This window comes from Pelmatolapia mariae, linkage group LG4 (assembly GCF_036321145.2).
Source record: "Pelmatolapia mariae isolate MD_Pm_ZW linkage group LG4, Pm_UMD_F_2, whole genome shotgun sequence".
NCBI classification, from domain to species: Eukaryota; Metazoa; Chordata; class Actinopteri; order Cichliformes; family Cichlidae; genus Pelmatolapia; species Pelmatolapia mariae.
Window position 1 is genome coordinate 8,630,552 of NC_086230.1, and position 19,913 is coordinate 8,650,464.

The following is a 19,913-nucleotide window of genomic DNA, read 5'->3' on the forward strand; positions in this document are numbered from 1 at the left end:
TTTCTGTTTAACTATGCTGATGACCTGATTATTCACAAATGCCATTTTTGTGTCTAGACAGTCAGAAAAGCTTCGATCCCTCAGCAGAGTTGGATGCCTTCCAGTTACTGACAGCTTTGGCCTAAACACTGTAGCGTGGCTGGGATACACGCACAAGTGAGAACACACACATATACACACACCTTCACACACATGTTTTGTTTATGTCCCAGTGTGGGAATTAGGAAGGGATGATGCCTAGGAGGATGATCTCACCTTGCAGAGCTGGCTGGCCCATCATCAGCTTAAGGCTTATTAAGTGTAATAAAAAAAAAACCCAAAAAACAACATAAACAAATATCACAGTTTGCATGAAGGCAAACTTGCAAGAGGCTGAGTGTAGACACAGTAAAATAAAGGCCCCAAAAATGAGATCAGCTTCAAAAACACCAGCTGATAACAGTGTTGGCAGCATTCTGCGTTTATATACACACACTCGCAGTACACAGAAAACTATATGAGGGATTTTGGACTGTAGTAGCTGAACTTTAAACATGGCCATGAATCTGACGCAGGGGTTATCACACCCTGGCCATGTGATGGACGACCAGGGTGGACCCCGCCTCTCGTCCAGTGAATGGTTATCACACAAAGAATGTGAGCTGTGTGTGTGTGAGGGTGACGATGGGAGGGAGGGAAAAAAAGGAGTCCATTTTTGGTCTTTGCTGATTCCACGCTTGAACCAGTGCATTTGTCTTTGTATTTGTGTGGGTTTCTTTTGTTCTCAGTTGCTGCGCAGCTCATCATTGAGGCTTGCAGGGAATTTGGTGTAGGACGCCGCTTGGACGCTGCGAGCATATGACCCACTGCAGAGGCCGACAATCACATTTTTACAAAGTCAACAATGCTGAAAACACAGAGGGTGGATATCTAATGTTTGCTGTGAGATAATCACTCAGACATAGAGGGAGGAGATGTGTGTTCATCCTCTGTCTGCAGCTGTTAACTTAACTCTTAACCTTTTTTGGTTAACTGTAAAAAAACAAAACCCCAATAGGACATTTTCAGCTTTCTCTTCATCTTTTTCTGTAATTTTACACATTCATTTCTTACAGTTAAAGTCACATTTCTTTCATTTACTCCAGCACTGTTTCTTTTCATGTCGAAAAACTAAGAAACACTGTTGAGATCACATCTTTTTCTTATATTAAGACATCTCAGCTAAATGTGTAGTTAGATTTCTTTACACTCACAGAAAGGGGAGTTCAGCCAGGATGTGGCCCACCGTGTAAAATGGATTTAACATCCCTGCTTCACTGCATATTTGTTTCTTCGGAGGAGCTGTTGTTTCAGCACTGATGAGAAAAAGGGTCACAAGTGCAACAAGCCAAGCAGCTAAATTAACCCCTTAAAAAGATTCATCCTTGTCTAGTCTTTACATTTGAGCATTTGTTGGTTTAAATCTGTTATATTCTAACCCGGTGTGGTCTTCTGCTGCTGTAGCCCATTTGCTTCAAAGCTCGATGTGTTCAGAGATGCTCTTCTGCACACCTTGTTTGTGGTTATTTAAGTTATTGCTGCCTTCCTGTGTGTTCAAAGCAGTCTGTCCATTCTCCTCTGACCTCTGACATCAACGAGGCATTTTTACCCAAAGAACTGCCGGCTGGTTGCTGCAATGTGATTGGATTACTCAGCAGCTGAACAGGTGTACCAAAAAAATCTCCCTTGGGTATATATTACTATCAGTTGTAACGGATGCCTTATTTAGGTAAATAAGAAAAATGAACCTTTTATGTAAACAAAGTTAGACACAGCCAGCAGCTGATCTAACCCGCTCTTTGTGAAGGAAGTAGTTCTTCTGCAGCAGATCCCTCGCCCGCACTCGTGTGCTGCTCAAGCCACGGAAGGTCAGGGCAGCTGATAATGTGCAGCTGCTTCTTCTGAGGTAGTTTGACCAGAAAGTCTCCTCAGATTTAACTGTTTTATGGTGTAAACATTTCACACAGTGCACTGTGCCTAATGTGAAACATTTTTGAAATGGAGCTGACAAAGCCATCTGTCTCAAATCTAAAGACATTACATCTCAGGTCATTGAATACATTCTGTCCCATGTGGGATAAAAATGCCTGCTTGTGTATTATGTAAGATTTCATAGACGGTGTGGGTTCTTGGCAAAGCAGCACAAGTGTTAGGGGCAGTTTCACCTAGAGAATGCTCTACCTGATAAACTCAACATAGAAGATATAGGTTTAAGACTTACACTGTTTGCAGGAGGGGAAAAAGCAAGTCCGTCATTATATAATGTAAGAGAGATTATTGTAATGTCATTGTAGCTCTCTGAATGTAAAACCATCTCCAGCTGCTATAGTTAAAGTGCCAGTGAAACAAAAAAAATTAATTCCTAGTTGCTTTAGTAAGGCTGCTCGGAGAATGCATAAGCCTCACAGCTGTACAAATGTGTGTCATCGGAGGAAATGTAAAGCATGAAGTTGGAAAGGAGGCGTTCTCAATAAGATCCTCCGTAGATAAATAAAAAAGGACCACACCGAATGGAAATCAACTATTATACCCAGCTTGTAGAAAACAGCTGTCCAGTGTTTTGTAACATTATTTTACAAGGTCTGAAAAGGCTCATTTATCACGCTTAGCCTTTAAAATGTTGCCCCCACAGCAACAGGAAAATTATAACTGCTTTTAATTTAATTAGGCTTAATGAAAACCTGTAATAGCATTAGTGCAATGAAGATGTTTCAGTTGGGAGAGACACATTAATTAAGGTTGAAATTTAGGATAGTAAAGCTGTTGGAACACATTGAGGAGGACTGTATAGCAGAAATGTTTAAGCCCAAGGGCTTAAATATGGGAAAGTGCACACTGTAGTTTATAAATGAGTTCATATTTCTTTTAATAGTCCAAAAACAACCGAAAAAACTGAAGCCAAGGAGTTTAAGGGGGAGGAACTTGGCAAGAAAAGGCTGAGGAAAAAACAGGTCAAATAAAAAGCAAAACACTAACAGGATACTGGAGTATTAAAGGTCCAGGAGGCAATTTCATTTTGGCAGCAAACTAAACATGAACTCTTAAACTTCAGTTGTGTTTATTTAGCTTCTGGAATCACGATAGTGTATTAATGTGGCCTGGATGCCTGACTCTGTCAGTTTCTCTGAGAGCGAATAGGGGCAAAAAACATACATTCTTGCATTGGTTTCCAGCCTGTTTATGCCTACCATTGACTGATGGTCCTGATGACGCAGGGAGGGTGTATGAGCCAAAGAGCCAGGAACAAGTACAATCTCACAGCTATCTGGAAACTTGCAGGAGAAAGAGAAATGTTCCTGTGGCTGTGAACATGCACTCAGGATTTATCTCCCTCTCTAACACACGCACACACAATTTGGAGAGGAGCAGTGAATTGAAGATCGTGGCCAGATGCTGTAGTCTGCTGTGGGAAGAGCGGCAGCCAAACATAAACTGCACACCAGAGTCTGAGAAACAGAGAGGAGGAGGGAGTAGTGATTAGATACACTCTTATTTCCTGGTTCACTTTGGTGTCACGTTAGGTCACAGTGTTAATAGCTATTCCAGATTTGTATTAAAGATGAAGGAGTACGAGTGTGGTGAGTTTGAATAAAAAGCTAAAGGGATTAGAGTTTGAAGATCCTGTATTATGGCTTATTGTTTTTACAATATATTTCTTCTGTCCCTTTATGTTTTATATATTTCTCATCTGTCATTAGTGGGCCAAGAGTGACAATTTTAATTAGTGTCTGAGTATATTTTGGAGAAAATATCTTCACCGATTTTTTTAGGTGAAAAATTCTGATATCAGTATCTTTTAGTAGGCTGATATTCGCCTAAAGACCTTAACCCAAGTGGCCGAGCATCGTAACCCTTCCTGAGTCTGGTTCTGTTGGACGTTTCTTCCTGTTAAAAGGGAGATTTTCCTTCCCACTTTCGCCAAGTGCTTGCTCATAGCAGGTCATCTGTTTGTTGGGATGTTTTCTGTATTATTTAGGATCTTTACCTCCCAGTATAAATCACCTTGAGGTGGCTGACTAGAACTTAATTTGAATTGAACTGATTTTTTTATACACAGGCTTTTGTCTCTTACTTTTTTTTTAAACAAATATTTTGTTACTTTGTTACTAAAATTGTTACTAGGGAGTGTTTTCTTGCTGATTCTTCATGTAGTATCTCATGTTGTAGGTCACCTACAATCTTAAATGGAAAATAAAATGGTCTAAAATAACTGCTGTCATATAACAATTTAATAAAGAACCTGATGTCATTACCTGAAGACTTAAACATTCACTTGTCTTTGATATGTCTGGCTGTTTTGTCAGATATATCTAAAGTAGCTGTGACTACTTTAGCTCTGTACTTACTCATGGACTTAACTCTGAAATGAAGCCTTAAAGTTTGGGTAATGAAACTCTAGATATACAAAGCTGATCACATGGCTTTCTGTTAACAAAGGAACTGCCCAAGGTTAGAACTGGGACAACTTGATCGAGGTTTTGTTTTGTTGTTGTTGAACAAAATGTGGAAGTGTTCAGTGCAAAGTGTATTGTCTTGCTACTCTTAGCCCCACACGTTATGTTGCTATAGAACACGTTTCACCTGGTGGAGCAGGGTTTAGAATAAATAACATCAGATGGTTGTTTCTCCAAAGAAATAGATGTTAGGTGCCCAGATGTTTACGGTTCAACGCCCCTAACACCACTTTTGATTGTAAGGAAATTCCACCGTTCACCTGACTCTTAATTATTAACACAGACATATTAACAACATATTGCAGTCTGTTTTAGCACAGTCTGTGGCTATGAGCGGAACAAGCGGAAACTGGTTGCCAACTTGTTGTGTTGTACACTGACTATAAAGCAAGGTTGCCAAGCACATATATTTTTTATGCAGACTCTATTTGTGGTGGGATTTCTGTTTCAAATCTATAGAGTTCTTGCTGGAGTCTGAATAAAAGTTTTAAATGAGAAAGATTGTGTATGCAGATGGGAAAGGATTTGCAATTTTTGCTGATTTAACACAGTCATCACCATATTATTGCAAACAGATTGTGTCCACTTGACTCCGTTCAATTGTAAACTGATAGCAGACTGACTTTTCTGTCTTTTTGTTGTCTTATTGCCATCTTGACGTGCCAAAGTCACTTTGAAGATGGAAGCCAACTATGAGTGGTTACAGGCCTGGTCCCCATTTTCAAAGCAACCATTTCAGAGGCAACAAGATCACAAGTTTATTGCACACGTTTGCAAATATGTTGTTCATGGCTTGGCCCCCCAACCGCCATTGTAGCATAACTTTTTTTTTTTCCTGTCTCAGTCGTGACTATCTAGCTGGATCTTGCAGCCAGTCTACTCTGTCAGCTTTGCACAAAAAACCAAAAACTCTTAGCCTAACATTTGAATACTGCACATCCTTATACGAATCATCCCTAAAATCTAATGTTAGGCAATAAAAGCAGATTAGGGTTTTTCCTAAAATGTTGAATAAGACAAGTGCGGATGATTAACAAAAGACAGGACGAACAGCAAGTTGTTCTGAAACCAAACCCAAATCTTTTGCTTCAAACCTCGCTCCGTTCCCTGTTCATCACCCACCCTGCCCTTCTGGTAAAATCTGTGACCAACCACCCACATTTTGTGGCATTTAAAAACCTTCCTGTGACCATGAGTCCCTCCCAGCAGCTACCCGTCAGCTCCCTCTCAGCCTGTTTGCTTGTTTTGAGCAGTGGCCTGTTGCACTAGCTGTGTGTATCTGTTCTTATGTGTTGTTTGGGATACACGGATCCTTTTCTCCTTCCCCCTCCGGCCTTGCTCAGCTGCTCCGGCCATCTGTGCAAAGCCAAACAGAGAACAGAGGGGATGGAGGGAGAGAGGGAGCAGTTGGGGGGAGGAAGGAAATTGAAGGGGAGTGGGTGGATGGGGGGTATGGTTGGGAGAAAGGAAGGATCAATAGAGAAAGAAAGAAGGCCTTTTGACATTTGAGATTGAGTTTAGTGGATGAGTAGTGGATGACCGAAGATGAGGGAAGGAAAGATGAAGTGAGTGAGGGAATTGTTTCCAGGAAGCCATCGGCATAAAGATGAAGTCTGTCCTCTCGTCTCGAAATAGGAGAGTGAGTGTGCACATACAAGTTTAGATCAGTGGAAACTGGGATGACTACTGATGTCTGGGTCCTAACGTCATACCAGCAAACATAAGCCAATAGTGATCTCATTTTGTCTTGTTTTTTCTTTTCTTTTCTCCCTTTCTCTCTCCCACCTTCTCTTTCTGTTCCCATGCTCCACAGGCCAAGCCTCTTCCTCTGGGCCGGCCTCTGTATTGCCTAAGCGTTTGTCTCACTGCTTAGCCTTCCTCGCAGCCGGCTCCTTGCTCTGTTTGTAAACTTCAGCAGGCCAGTTTCCTGCTTTTCCCAACCCACCCCGCTCCTCGTAAACTTGTGAAGGTCTGTCCTTTTCTGCTGATCCTTCCGCGCAAAAGTAGCTGGGGAAAAACTAGATATGTGGACCTATTTTATTGTAGATTGTCACCTTTTTCAGGCCTCATATGCTTCATGTTCATTTATGTCTTTGACTGCTCTGTTTGCATACCATCAGTCAAACTGCCCGCCTGCCTTTGGGCTTATTGGGTTTATTGTACTTGCCTTGACCCAGTTAGCAAACACATCCAAGTCTTTCTCCCACCTCGTGCTACTTTTCTTTTTATAACCATTTTAGCCTAGTAGCGGGAAGCAGGCTGTGTTGACTTTTCTCATCCATTATAAAAGCTGACTGTCTTAACATTTATTACAGGTGACTTGTACATTTGTGTGTGTGCATGCAAATCTGCATGATAAACTTTTTTTTTGCACTCCCTTAAATGTACTATCCTAGAAAACTACTCTTCCACACTAGTGACTTTGATGTCATTTGCAATAAGAAAAAACCATCACAGCAACACTGGCCAAGTGTGTCACTGAGTTTTTTCGTGCCACAGAGGGGACCGTTTGCAACTGCAGTGCAGCTGCCTTTGAAATGAATGAAGGCTATTAGTAGAATGTGTTGTTTCTGCAGTAAACATGTTGTTCTGTCCTTCCCTCTATAACTCCTGAGACTTCACGCACATTTTGCTATTAGTTGGTTCTAATTTTGTCTGTTTTTCATATTCTGTATAAGTTTAGTCCTCCCTTATATACTTTAATGAGACATACTGTTCTATTTCTGCACATTTTCAGTTTTATTCCACCTCTCTGATACTTATGTAAAAGTATTTCTGAATGTGTGGTGCTGAAGCTCTTAGAAGATATAAGCTTATCCTTTATCTGATTCCTGAGGGTACCAACATTCCTGGGCCTCCATCTATTGATAGCAGAACTGCTTTTCATGTCTGGTCTTGCTGCTGACTAACTGAGCTTCTCTGTGTATTCTCTCCTTCCAGACTAACCCTTAACATCTGCAGAACGCATCTTGACCTGTGGCCGTCCCGCGCAACTTACCCCAGTCAGCCCTGTCTTGCAGTGTCAGACCACGGCCATTCGAGGGGAGATGAAGCCAGATGGGGTTGCCACGGCATCGCTGGAGCCAATGGAAACATTGGAATCCAATCCCGTGAATGATGGCGCACCAGCCGGGGACCAGGAGCCCAATCAGGCAGCGAGCGGGGTGGAAGAGGTGATGCCACAGCAGCTGGGGGGTGAAGGAGATCAGCAGGAAAAACCACAGGGAGACCAGGCCAAGGAAACCCCAGCTGCCAAGACCAACAACAAGACTTCGGGAGACCCCAAAGCCAAGAGTACCAACAAGACCGCGACCAAGACGAAACCCGGCAACACCACTCAAACCAAGGCTACAACCGGCTCACGGCCCAACACATCGCAGAGCCGCGTCGCAAACGGTGTGTCCAAACCTCAGACCAACGGTGTTGCTAAGAAGACCACGCCTGCAGCAGACAAAAAGAGCACCCTGACCTCAGCTTCGTCGAAAAAACCAACAGGAACTGCCGGCGCCCCAGCCTCCAAAACATCGACTAAAGTGTCTGAGAAGAAAGCCACGGGAGCCGCTCCTGCCACCAACGGCGCAAAGTCAACCACCGGAATGACAGCAGCCAAAAAGACACCATCCACAAATGCTAATGGTGTCAAGTCCAATACCGCTGCAGCAGCTGCTGCTAAAAAGCCCCCAGGTTGGTGAAAATGTCATCAAGATCAGCGTGAAAAGACAAATATCATTCTAGCACGCACATGCACAGAAAGCATAACAATAAATGTTTTCAAAGCTCTAATGAGGAGTGTTCATTGTAATGGGATGATGTGCATATAGCTGCTCATCAGATGAATTCAGCTCACATATTAGACATGCTACAGTGACTCCTGCTAAACTATAAATGTTTTTGCCCTAGATCCTTGTGACACACTGGATAAAAGCTATGTCTGTCTGACCTATATCTGAGGAAAATATAATTATATACTTCTTTACTACAGCATATAATAATGTTCTTATTGTTTTACACTGCTGTCTTTTTTTTTTTTTTGCCTTTTTTCCCCTCCTCTGCTCTCCTGTCCTGTCTCCAGCTCCCAAGCCTGCCTCTGCAACTTCCACCAAGCCCGGCTCTGTTGCCTCACCCAAACCCGATAAGCCCCCCGTTTCCAAGACAACCAGGTAGGTGTGACATTTGCGTTGGACTGAAGCCTCAGCCGAGCTCAAGTGTGTGAATCTGTTTACACGTACAAGCACACACAAAGATACTTTCTGTGCGTTTGTAGATAGCACAGGCTGCTATCTATAACGCAGACGCAGACTCCTCCAGGCAAAAATGTTCAGTGTTCTTTTCTTCCTTTTGAAAACTATGCTACCAAATTTCAAAATTTGCTTCAGAACAGCTACAAATGCAACTATATGACCAAACTGATAAGAGTTGCAGGGACTGAGCTAAGCACTACAAAGCTCTTCAGTGCCAAGTGAGAAGCAGTTAGTTCAAAAGGCTTTCACTTGGCTACAGGTTCAAAGAGGGCGCTGTTTAAGGAAGAGCACCCTGGGGGAATCGGGGACAATGGTCCCCCACATACAGGCTCGCAGGGGACGGGCATAAGTAGGCCAGCAACGAGGCAATGTCAGAACAAGCCTTAGAGTAATGCCTTGCAGGCTTTCATCATTATACAGCATTATTAATAAAACAAGTTTGGGGAGGGATTTAGAGAGGGGAGGATGAGCGTTGGGAAGATGAAACGAAGAACAAGATATTTTTCTGGCTTTTTTTGTTTTTTGTTTGGTTTTTTTGCTCTTTCTGTGTGGCAGTGTGTGCTGTGACAGTATGTTTATGTGGAAATCAGATCAACATGTGTTCCTCACCTGAGTCACACTGTATGCATGGTGCCGAATCCTGAGGTGACTTGGCAACAGACCAAGAGAGGAGGCTGAAGGAGGCCTTTGTCTGAGGCCGCGATGATCATGATCAGGCAGAGGAGCCTTTGGGACTCTAGCTGCTCTTTGAATAGCTGATCCTTCTGCCTCGTCTTTGACTTTGTTTGTTTTGTTCATGCAAAGCCTCCTTTTTTTCCCCTGTCGTGTTATGTCATCTTGTTGGTATGTCTGTGTGTAGACCCATTGTTGAGTTCGAAACACCATCTCAAAGAGATTGCACTATTTGGAGTAAACAAATAGCCTCTGAGGGATCGACCATGTAAGCATTCCCAGGAAGATGCTAAAAGCTGGACATTTTAGAAAATAATAAATTGGAAAGATATCAAATTAAAAGGAAGGAAATAGCTAGCCTAGCTCAGTTTAGAGGTAATAACCATTCTTGGCCACTAACTCCTCTAAAGCTCACTAATTACAGTATCTTGTTATAACATGTTTTTAATCCACCCAAAAAGCAAGTGTCCAAAAATAGCATCTTAAAAGAGTTCAAACTAGACACAAAGTACTTAGTGGGCTTAGAAAGCATTAGATCAGGTCGGGGCTAGATGTTTCTTTCTCATATTCTTTAGGCTAGGCTAAGCTAGCCCACTGCTTTTTGCAACTTTGTGCAAGAAAGCTGGGAGAAAGTGCAGAGCCATAATAGCTTTACAGTGAGCTATACCTGCTCCCGAAGATGGTCCTTATATGACCGAGGAAAGCTCGATTTTGTTTGTAGCTAGCTCCCCTTTTCTCTTCCCTATTAAATCACTGACAGTATGTTATATATTGTATTAATACTATTCACTATACTAACATTTGCCTTCCCAGCACACACTGGTTTGCCAACCACTTTCTCCCACCTGACCCGCAAAATGTTTTAGATCCTCCCCACCCCCACCCCCGTCCATTCTCTCACTCTCCCTGTGCCACGGGTAACAGTTGGATTGAGGAGATTACACTCAGATTACAGCTTTATGCAATGGTTGATGTGCAAACATCTTATTAAAAAGAGTTACACAAGGGCACTTTGATAATCTATATTGCGGTGCACAATACTCACGTGCAGTGTTTATGAACTGCTCTGATGATTTCATTTCTGTTATACCGACTGGCTCTGTCATGTCCCACCGGTATTCTTTGTGCATCAGTCTCCACTCTTTGGAAATATAAAACCATTAAACACACATGAGCACTATCAGGGTTAGGGCTGTATTCAGTAGTTAGTTCATTACCAGTGTTTAATCAGCAATTTGTCTATGCAGATGAAACTCACTCGCAGGTGTTTTAGTTGTGCATCACATAACACTTTAAAACATGTAATAATAATTTTACATTAGCTTTAGAAATCGGTAACACTTTATATACCCCATGAATAATAAACAGTAAATTGACACACTGATCACAGGACTAACGCCTTGTGGGTATCTCTAACACGCCAGCAGCTTTGACCAACCAGCTAGTGTTTCGTGGCCTGGGTGTGAGGTCGGGCTCACTGATGAATAATAAAACCTCTATCACAAACCAACAACAAACACGGAGTATATCAATACACAGCACAATGTTATATGTCCCAAAGTAATCCGAATCAAAGTAATCCGAATCTTGTCGTTCCCTCCTTTTATTGGGCACCAAACATAACATTATATAGAATTACATTTCTTATTACATAAACTAGTTAAATAGATTAACTGACCTATTATCATTTTATTGATTGGTAATAGTAAAAGTGAATTAACTATGAATTTAACATTTATTAATTATTGGGCGCTGACTGATGATTATTAGATGCTGGATGATTTTTATTCACTCGCTTACACTGCCCGATCCTTCTCAGATTATTGTCTTTGTGGGATTGTGTGTTTCTAACTGGGACACTGTAAAGTGCCCAAACTGTGGGCGAACGATGCATTATCAAGACTCGCAACACAGTTGCACGTATCCCGCCTCTTCTTTACTTTTTAAATTTTCATTTAATGGCTAAAATCATTTTTGTCGCTTTTCTAAAATTGAATTTTGCTTGAATTTAGTAACAGGTTAGCTAATTGGTGTTATTAGCCTCCTGTTCCAGTTGAAAGAAATTTTAAAAAATGCATCTGTCAAGCTGATATCTCAGGTACGCTCAGGTCAGCTAAGTGCTAATTCGTTGCTTTGTAAAAATAAGGTTACCAATGACTCACTGCTAGAGATTGGAAGTGGAAATAAACTCACCCCTTTCACTCTTTCCTGTCAACCATAGTGCTCGTGCAGACATCCGCTGTTCAGTCTGTGTTGCACAATTAGCATTATAGAGGGTTGATATTGTTACATTAATCCAGCACAGCATTATTAGCCAACCGCCCCACCTCCACACACATCAACCATGTCACGGTTTGAGGCCAGATTTGCCATTTCAGACATTTAAAGGCTGCTCTGTTCCCACTTCGCCTCCATCAGTCATTACAAAGGCTTTGTACCGCAGAGCTGGCAGGGTGAAATCCATTTATTATCCAGCGTGACTTGTGTCAGTCTTCATATCAATCCATGTCAATATCCATGTTTTACATTGAAATCTTAACACATTCTCTGTTATTATTATCATTATTATCATTATTATTATTATTTGTAAGCATGCCAAGCTAAATCTTTAGCTAATAGCCTGAGTAGGTAACGTGAACACTTTTTTCAAAAGACTAAGCTGAGGTTGTAATTATAGGCATCTATAAGATGCAATATTCAGTGCTATTGGTGCATGTGCTCATGCATTGGATGTGTAGTCCAGAGAAGCCTCCTCCTGCAGTAAATCTCCATGAATCCCCATGAGAGAAGTATAACTATTAGTCACGATTGGCTCTTCTGACAGCCCCTTGTACCCTTGTGGGCATGCTTTGTTAAGTGTGTGTATGTGCATGTCTGCTTTAGTAAATGTGATGTGCTTTGACAGGGCCATACATTTCAGCTTTAATTAGATTTTGCCCTTTTCCTACCTCACTCACTCCGTAATTCAGGCCTACCATCAGCAGAGTGGGGGAGAGCTCAACAGACACATTAACTGCCACATCAGACACACTCTCCTCCTCCTGTTGCTGCCGCGCACACACACACACACACACACACACACACACACACACAAAAACACACACATTGGGACTCTCAATTTATGCAGTGTTACTCTAAAGGCTCAGTTGATTTAATTCCATCCAAAGCAGATTTCACTTATCAGACAAACAGCAAATGCTGGTTCACAGAGTGACATCAATGTATGTAATTTGAGGCCACTTATAAATGTTTTCTTTCTCTATTGAGCCGGAGGGTTTGGGCTTTTTTTGCAAAATTGAGTTACGTTAAACACAGCAGGGACTCTTTCTTGTAACTCATCCTTTCTGTTCTCTTTAACCTCGTAATCGCACACTTAAAGTTACCAGAAAGGTGGCTTTGTCAAATGAAGATGAAGCCTGTTGTGTCAGCAGTACATCACCAGCATCAAGCTTAAACTTGTTAAGCATGTTTGCAGTGTGCATGAGTATAGCTACCTGCTCACTTTATAGTATGTGCATGTCTCTGTTTTTCATAAAGGTGTTGTGTCTGGACACTCATTAAATTGTGTATACGTGTTATATGTGCACCTGCTGTTTGATGCTGATTGCATACAGCATGTAGCATGTGAGGGAAAATATTTGTGTCAAAACACAGGAAGTGGAAATCACTGTTGGAGCTTTGAACATTATATTATCTACACATGCAGCAGTGTGTGTGCTAGTAGCTTATGTCCCAGTTTGTGTGCATGAATATTTACCAATTTTTTGCCTCTCTCTTGTTTTGCATTGAGACTTGAGTGCTGGTGTCTAGCATGAAAACCGCCCAATAGGAGACTGCAGCACGCTGTGCATTCCCCTTATAGGTGCTTTTGTGTGTGCACGGATGATTGCACTGGAGAAACAGCATGTCATTAGAATGCAGAGCATGTGTTCATTTGCCGATATATTGCTGTGTATGATGTGGAGGTAAAGGTAGGGGGAAGGGAGGCATACGCGTGCGCTCGCTGGACACGTAGTGTACACGGTCACGTGACGCCGAGCCGGGTTCTCCCGCTTGCTCTGCCGTCTCTAGCTGTGGCGTAGTGACGTGAAGACAAAAATGGTGGCGGTGGAGTATGGGCGCTTCGCGATCGCATAGGTCACTGATGAGCTCCCGTCACTGCTGCCAGAGATGCATGTCGTGTTAGGGCTCTACATGCAGCAAATGAGTGTTTGAGAAAGAGGCACAGAGGTGGAGAAAGGAGGAAGGAGCAGAGGGTAACTCTGCTTGAAGCAAAAGGAAAAAAATTGCCCTGTTGGAAATCAGAGGACAGATCAAGGGCATTCAGTGCTATATAAATGCACCCAGAGAAGTAGATGTGGTAGCCTTTGAGCTATCGGGATCTTTTTTTCATCACCTTTATGCTGCCCACTCAGCTGCCCATGTTCCCACATTAGTCATGGTGTTTTCCTCGCTGATGGTCCCTTGGGGATGATAAATTTTTATTGGAGGGGATTGAATGCAGCCCTCCTCGTCATCTAACAAATTACTGCTGATGTAACGGTCCAACACCGGTTTGTGTGGTAAGCAGCAGCTCGTCCCACACAGTGTTCAGCAGTCCGATATAAAGACAGACAACGCACAGCGCAGGCTGTAAATCTTCCCTCGTGCCACGGGTGTGGCCAACCACTCCATGAAGCAGAGTCTCGCTGCCATGATTTTATTAGGGAGCAGCCGCAGAGCCAATTACTAAATGGATTTAGTAATCGGAGGGAGGGACAGAGTATGATTGAATGTGAGGCAGACTTGTTTGTGGGTGTTCCACTCATGATAAAGACATGTGGCAGTTCTTCAAACACTGCAGTTTTTAGTCAAACATTTCAAAGACTAGAGAGGTGATATGTTTTTAATCCACCCTGCATCCTGGTTAAACAGGTCATCCACTGGAGATGTTTCCATTTAACCCAGCTTTTATTTATCATGGTTCTGGCAGTTGGCCCATTTTACGAGCACTCTATAAATGACCCTAATGCCGTTACTATTTAAGGTAGAAAAAACTGTTTGAGGAGAAGTTGAGCTTTACAGGATTGTTGGAGTATCAGAGTAGCACAAAGCATTCACGAGGTGCTGCTATGTGAACAGAAAAATCAGCTCCACCTAGATTTTACCATGTGCACTCCGTATAACTATAAATCCTTAACCATTTTGGCCAACAGAGAAAATTAAAATGGTTCCTGAAAGATGAGATTTATTTGATTTTTTTTTTTTCCAGCCAGAGTTATAAAATGAGTCCAGACAGCCTGTATGGTACTTCTGTGATAAAGGGTTAAACAAGAGGAAACTAGTCTAGTAAGAAAACAGAAATCCACCAGAATTGAGCAAAATCTAACAGACGCGTTAAACATTGTCAACACAAGACGAGATGTGTGGCACTTTGAAGCGTGCATAAATCATTTACAGCTTGCACCGGCAGTCACATCCACACGTGAGCGCAGAATACTTTTGTCGAGTACTTATATGGCACTTTGCTCTGACGCAGCCTGCGTGAAGTACAACAGCTGACTCTGTGGATCAAAGTACTGCAGAACCATCAAGCTGTCGTCTGTGTTAGCTTCCACCTTACTTGTTTGTAACTTCCCCTCAGAGAGTGTGAGAGCTGCAGCGGTGAGTGACTGCATAACATGTTCGATCTGACATGTATCTGATCCTGTGCTTTCATTTAACCAACTAAGTATGCAGAGGAGTCGCACACATCCCTCACATAAACTGAAGTGTAGTACCCTGCCTGCAGTGATTATTCTCTTCGATTCACATTTAGATAAGGTTTAGATGAAATTTCATCCAGGTTATGAATCATAGAGCCTCAAGGTGCTCATTTCCTGCTGCAGAGCAGTGTAACAGGCAGGTAGATAGACACCTGCATTGCTTAGGGCTACCCTACTGCAACCTTTGTCTTAAATAAAAACACCTTATTAAAGGAACAAGCGCTCTAAGGAGCAGAGCTCTGATCAGGTTCATTTAATGGAAGGGTTATCTTGCCTCTTTAATTATCACAGCATCATACTTTAATTTATCTGCTTGTCTTTGGAGAAGGAAGCTCGTCTCCGCCGTAGATGGCCGTCTGTGCTGCAGGGAAGATGTCTGCCTGCACGGCTGCTTTGCTCCTGATTACTCATTTGCCTCCCCCTTTTGTCGATCTCATTATTTAAATCATAGCCCCGAATCCCGTTGGATCGCAACAAAGCACCACCAGCAGGCAGCCATGTTTTTGCACACAGCAATCCTTTCTCAGCTGAAGTGTTGTCAGTGATCCTCGGGCGTCTTTAAGTATTTTTTACAGCGCGCCTGTAGCAATGAGAGTCATCTGATTTTTCAGCTTCGGTCCATTTCTCGGTGTCGCGTTGAACAATTTGCTTTAGCCCCAATTTATAGTGTTTCTCTGAGCGAGGCCTGTGGTGGGATGAGAACAATAAACAAAGCTTCTTTCCCTTAGCACAAGCTGCCCTTTGAGTTAAATGTAGGCGCATCATTTAAAGACTACAATGAGTCCTGCAGTCTTCTCAGTCATTTGGCTGACAAGAGAACTTAATTACAGAAGCAAGCATCACCGTGTTTAGGCCTCGTCACCACAAGCCAAGTTGTGGTGAACTAATCTTGGAACACACAAGATCTAATTCTACTGTGAGATAGAGCCTTACAATACTGTGGATGTGGAGACGGCCGTGTTTAACAATGAGGAAGGAAATCATGGTAATAAATAATCAAAACCAATGCAAGAACAAAAGAACATAAACACAAGTAAAGAAATACCGATCCAAGTACACTGGACTGAGAGCCAGTAGATACGCATTACAACTCAACAGAAATCTCCTTCACTGTCTCTGTCTCCATCTCCGTCGCACCTCCTTCTTTTTTCAGTGACCTGGTTAATTTCCAGCGCTCTTTAAAGTCCTCCTGCCTTTTTGGATTATCCACATTCCTTTTATCAGGCAGATTACTGTGAATGCTCTCTCTGAATATCCCATTAGCATACTTCATCTCTAATGCCAGTCTCTATCTCTTAATTCTCCCCATTCTCTTTTCCCTGTAATTCCCATCTTTCACTCTCTAATTCAGACATCATCTTTTTTTTTTTCTTTTTTTGTCCTGAAGAACAGAAATTTGAGAGCTTAAAATCTTAGTATCTTACTCACTAAGGGGGGATTTTACAGTTGAGATGTGGCTTTTACACTGCCTCCATAGCAAAATTCACAGCAAACACACTAGAACATGAGCAACATTAACTCCCAGATTTAGCAGAAAACAGTCTGCGTCAGACATGCTAAACCAATGAATCACAGATCAGAATGATCAGCACGATCCTGACATGATCCTGCAGCCTCACTATTAGTAACACACCTTCACTGCCCCAGAGCCAGTTCTGCATGATGTGAATCAACTGCAAAAGTTTCTTTGAACCTCCCAGTTGACCACACCCTTATCGGGTTTTCACTCTCATTTCATGTTGCCACACCGTATTCCCGTACATTTGCCAGGCTGTGAGTAGCAAACGCTACTTCCTCGCCTTTACGAAGTGAGCGTGCCTTTAACATAGCCCGTGCTTCCAGCTGAGGGGAGGGGTGGTGGTGCTGGATTTGGAAGAGTTATATTTGTTCTCCTTTCAGTATTAAAGATTAACATGGTCCCAGCCATCTTCACTCTCCCTCCACCTCCCTCCCGCTGCCTGTTCTCTTTCTGCCAGTATTAACTCAATTCTTTATTTAGAAACAGGCAGTTAGTGTAGCGTGGGCCCGAGAGACTGCACACCACAGCCCTGTCAGGATTACTAGATGTAGGTTACTTCGCTCAGACGTGACATAGGAGCCAGCATCTAGGCCAGGAGAGCTGGAGTAGGCAGAGCTGACGCATGCTGCCCCAAAGAATCACCCCCTTGTGAGGAGGGAGGTGGGCAAGGGGGGGATCAACTGGGGTCAGTGTGCCTCTCTGGGGCCACTCTGACTCACCTTCAACAACTTGATTGTCCCTGGAGGAGTTTGTCATGGACTTGGAGAAAGTTTGCTTTCATACTAGTCCAATTCAGAAAGCTTTTGAGACAATGAAACAGTATGAAACTAATGAAATCTAATAATCAAAACCAAAGGATAGAAAGTGTGTAAGAAAAGTCAAGATTAGAGGAATAAATGTTTTACTTAATTGGCACTTTTAGGTTGGTATCACGTGTTTTCTGACTGCTCCTTACAAAAACCGACAGGGAACTAATGTAAAGGCTTTTAAATCAGTACTCAGGCAGCTCTGAATCATTCATGTCTACCCTCCTGTCCTTAAGAGGGAAGTCTCAATAGGTGTCTACCTCATGTGAACCCGTTGACTCATTGTATTTAGTGTTGCTGCAACAGCTAATCAGGTCATTGCGTTGGCTATTTGCACATGCTTTAATTTATTATTACAGAAGATGTTTGCACTACTCTGCACTTCATTTTTAAAAGAGATATATAGCCTTTGCTGTCTAGAAAGATTGCAAATCAGCCATTATATATTGCATTCAATATTATTATTATGTATGTTTAATGTTAGTGTTGTGAGCTGTGCAAGCGTTGTTGCTTGTGTATGCTGTTTCTTAAGGTACCCTTTAGCAGTAGAAGTGTCTGCTGCTGACATGTCAAGCTCTTGCTCGCTGTCAGAGCCGTTCTGAAGCACTCTGAGCACAGGGTTGATCAGCACACAGTCAGGGTGGGACTTGATGTTTGCCCCAAGATGTGGGTGACTTTAAAAACTCAAATGCTTGAGTCACTTTCAGTTAATCTCCATTCCCTGAGTTCTGTAACCAGGGGATTCACTGTCTGTTAAACTCATTTCACTGTCGGTCTCATTCGTGATTTGGACATAATGTGTAGTGCAGCTTAGTATTTGCTAACCCTTCTTCTTTGTTATGTCTCTTCAGGCCTACAACCGGCACAACTTCATCCCCTCGTCCTGCCACGGGCTCATCTCGGCCACCTACTAGCAGCAACGCCAAGAGCTCCCCTGCTACAACCAAACCTGCCACTCCTAAAACTCCCTCTGCCGCTGCCAAGCCGGCTACCCCCAAACCAACCTCCACTACCCCCTCTGGTGGCAAACCTCCATCTCAAACATCCAAAACCACAACCCCTGTGAAAAAAGGTAAGGATAAAGAAATGAGACAGAAACACAATAGCATTTGATAGCAATTAATAGCAAGCATTATGACTACTAACACATGAAAGAAAAAGAGATGTTTTTAAGATGCCAGTGATGAATAAAGCTCTGGATGACGGGTACTTCCATAGTTTCGGGCTAACAGCTGACACCCCTTGATTAAAAATAAATAAATAAATGAATGAAAAGCTGATCTGGAAAAGTTGTGATGGGGTGCTAGTCTGTACAGAAGCCTGCTCGTCACAATTTGCACCAGCTGCAGAGGAAATGGGACTACCTGTAACAAAACAAGAGTCGAGATGATGTTTCCGACAAACGTTTTCCATGCACTAGTAGGTAAACACAGGTGTGAATAATCGTTTTGATAAAAGCTCTGCACTAAATACAGATGAACATTAATTAATGTCATTAGTAACACCTGTGTTTCCCTGCTGGGAAAAAGGACTTCTGAATGAGTGTTTATTCAGGGATGGTGTGTTAAAGGTCTTTCTCTGTGTTACTGGGACAAAAGGGAGAATAAATAACCACAAAGAGAAAATGAACAATAAAACTACTGTTAGCATCAGCTGTCAGCCCACCACTGGCATCTGTGCCTTTTAAACCAAAGACAAAGAGGTTTTGGAGCAGTAGCAGAGCTGAATATTAAGACTTCATTCATGTTTTGGGTCAAATACATGACATTGTCACTGGCACTTTAGGCATCCACAAGTCTGATCACCAGGTTTTAAATCGAAGGTACAGCTGGGTGTCATCGGTGTAAGAGTGGTAGGAGATCATCTGTTAACATATCGTGGAGTGGAGATAGAGAAGTACTGTAGGAGTACATTTTAACTACACGCATATGCATGCACATGAAAGGCGTCACACTTCTTAGTCTTAAATAAATAAGTAAATTGTACCGTAAAGACTGTGTAATTATCAGCAATGGAGCGGCCACTGCAAAATATTCCTCATCCTGTGGACAGACTCCAAGCAGCACCAGCTCTCTATCTTCCAGAGTCTGGTTAGAGTGACCCTCCAGCAGAACTCTAGAGTAAAACAAGACATTGAATTCTGGCTTTGAAACAGGACCAGAGACACTGATACCCGTCACAGCAACCTGACCAGTCTGCCCTCCTGTGACAAAACAGACTGGTGAGCAGTGGCTGAACTTTAAAAACAGGAGTGAAGGGTTGTCCAAAGTAAAGTGATCACATCATTTCCTCAGATGGATGTAAAAAATAAAACATTAAAACATAAAATGTGTTTATGTCTGCCCGCTCTAGTATGTTATAATTATGTGTAAGACTGATATGTGTTTTATGACTCTGAGATCTGACACAACCCTTCTAAGGTTTTTTCTTCTGGGTCTTGACTGTACATTATGCAAATG

General features: G+C 42.4%; 1 protein-coding gene across 5 annotated transcripts in view; it reads left to right on the forward strand.

Annotated features, from left to right (window-relative positions):
• Positions 1 to 19,913, forward strand: part of prr36b (proline rich 36b) — a 38,923-nt gene that overhangs the window by 9,156 nt on the left and 9,854 nt on the right. For 3 of the 5 annotated variants that reach the window (XM_063471295.1, XM_063471300.1, XM_063471296.1), the window contains exons 2-4: positions 7,413 to 8,156; positions 8,545 to 8,632; positions 18,306 to 18,526. In XM_063471295.1, the coding sequence (XP_063327365.1) occupies positions 7,520 to 8,156; positions 8,545 to 8,632; positions 18,306 to 18,526 (946 nt within the window). In that variant the 5' untranslated portion in view covers positions 7,413 to 7,519. Of the gene's footprint in view, positions 1 to 57; positions 157 to 6,341; positions 6,442 to 7,412; positions 8,157 to 8,544; positions 8,633 to 18,305; positions 18,527 to 19,913 lie in introns of those variants that run through there. The other 2 variants (XM_063471298.1, XM_063471299.1) reach the window with 2 other exon arrangements.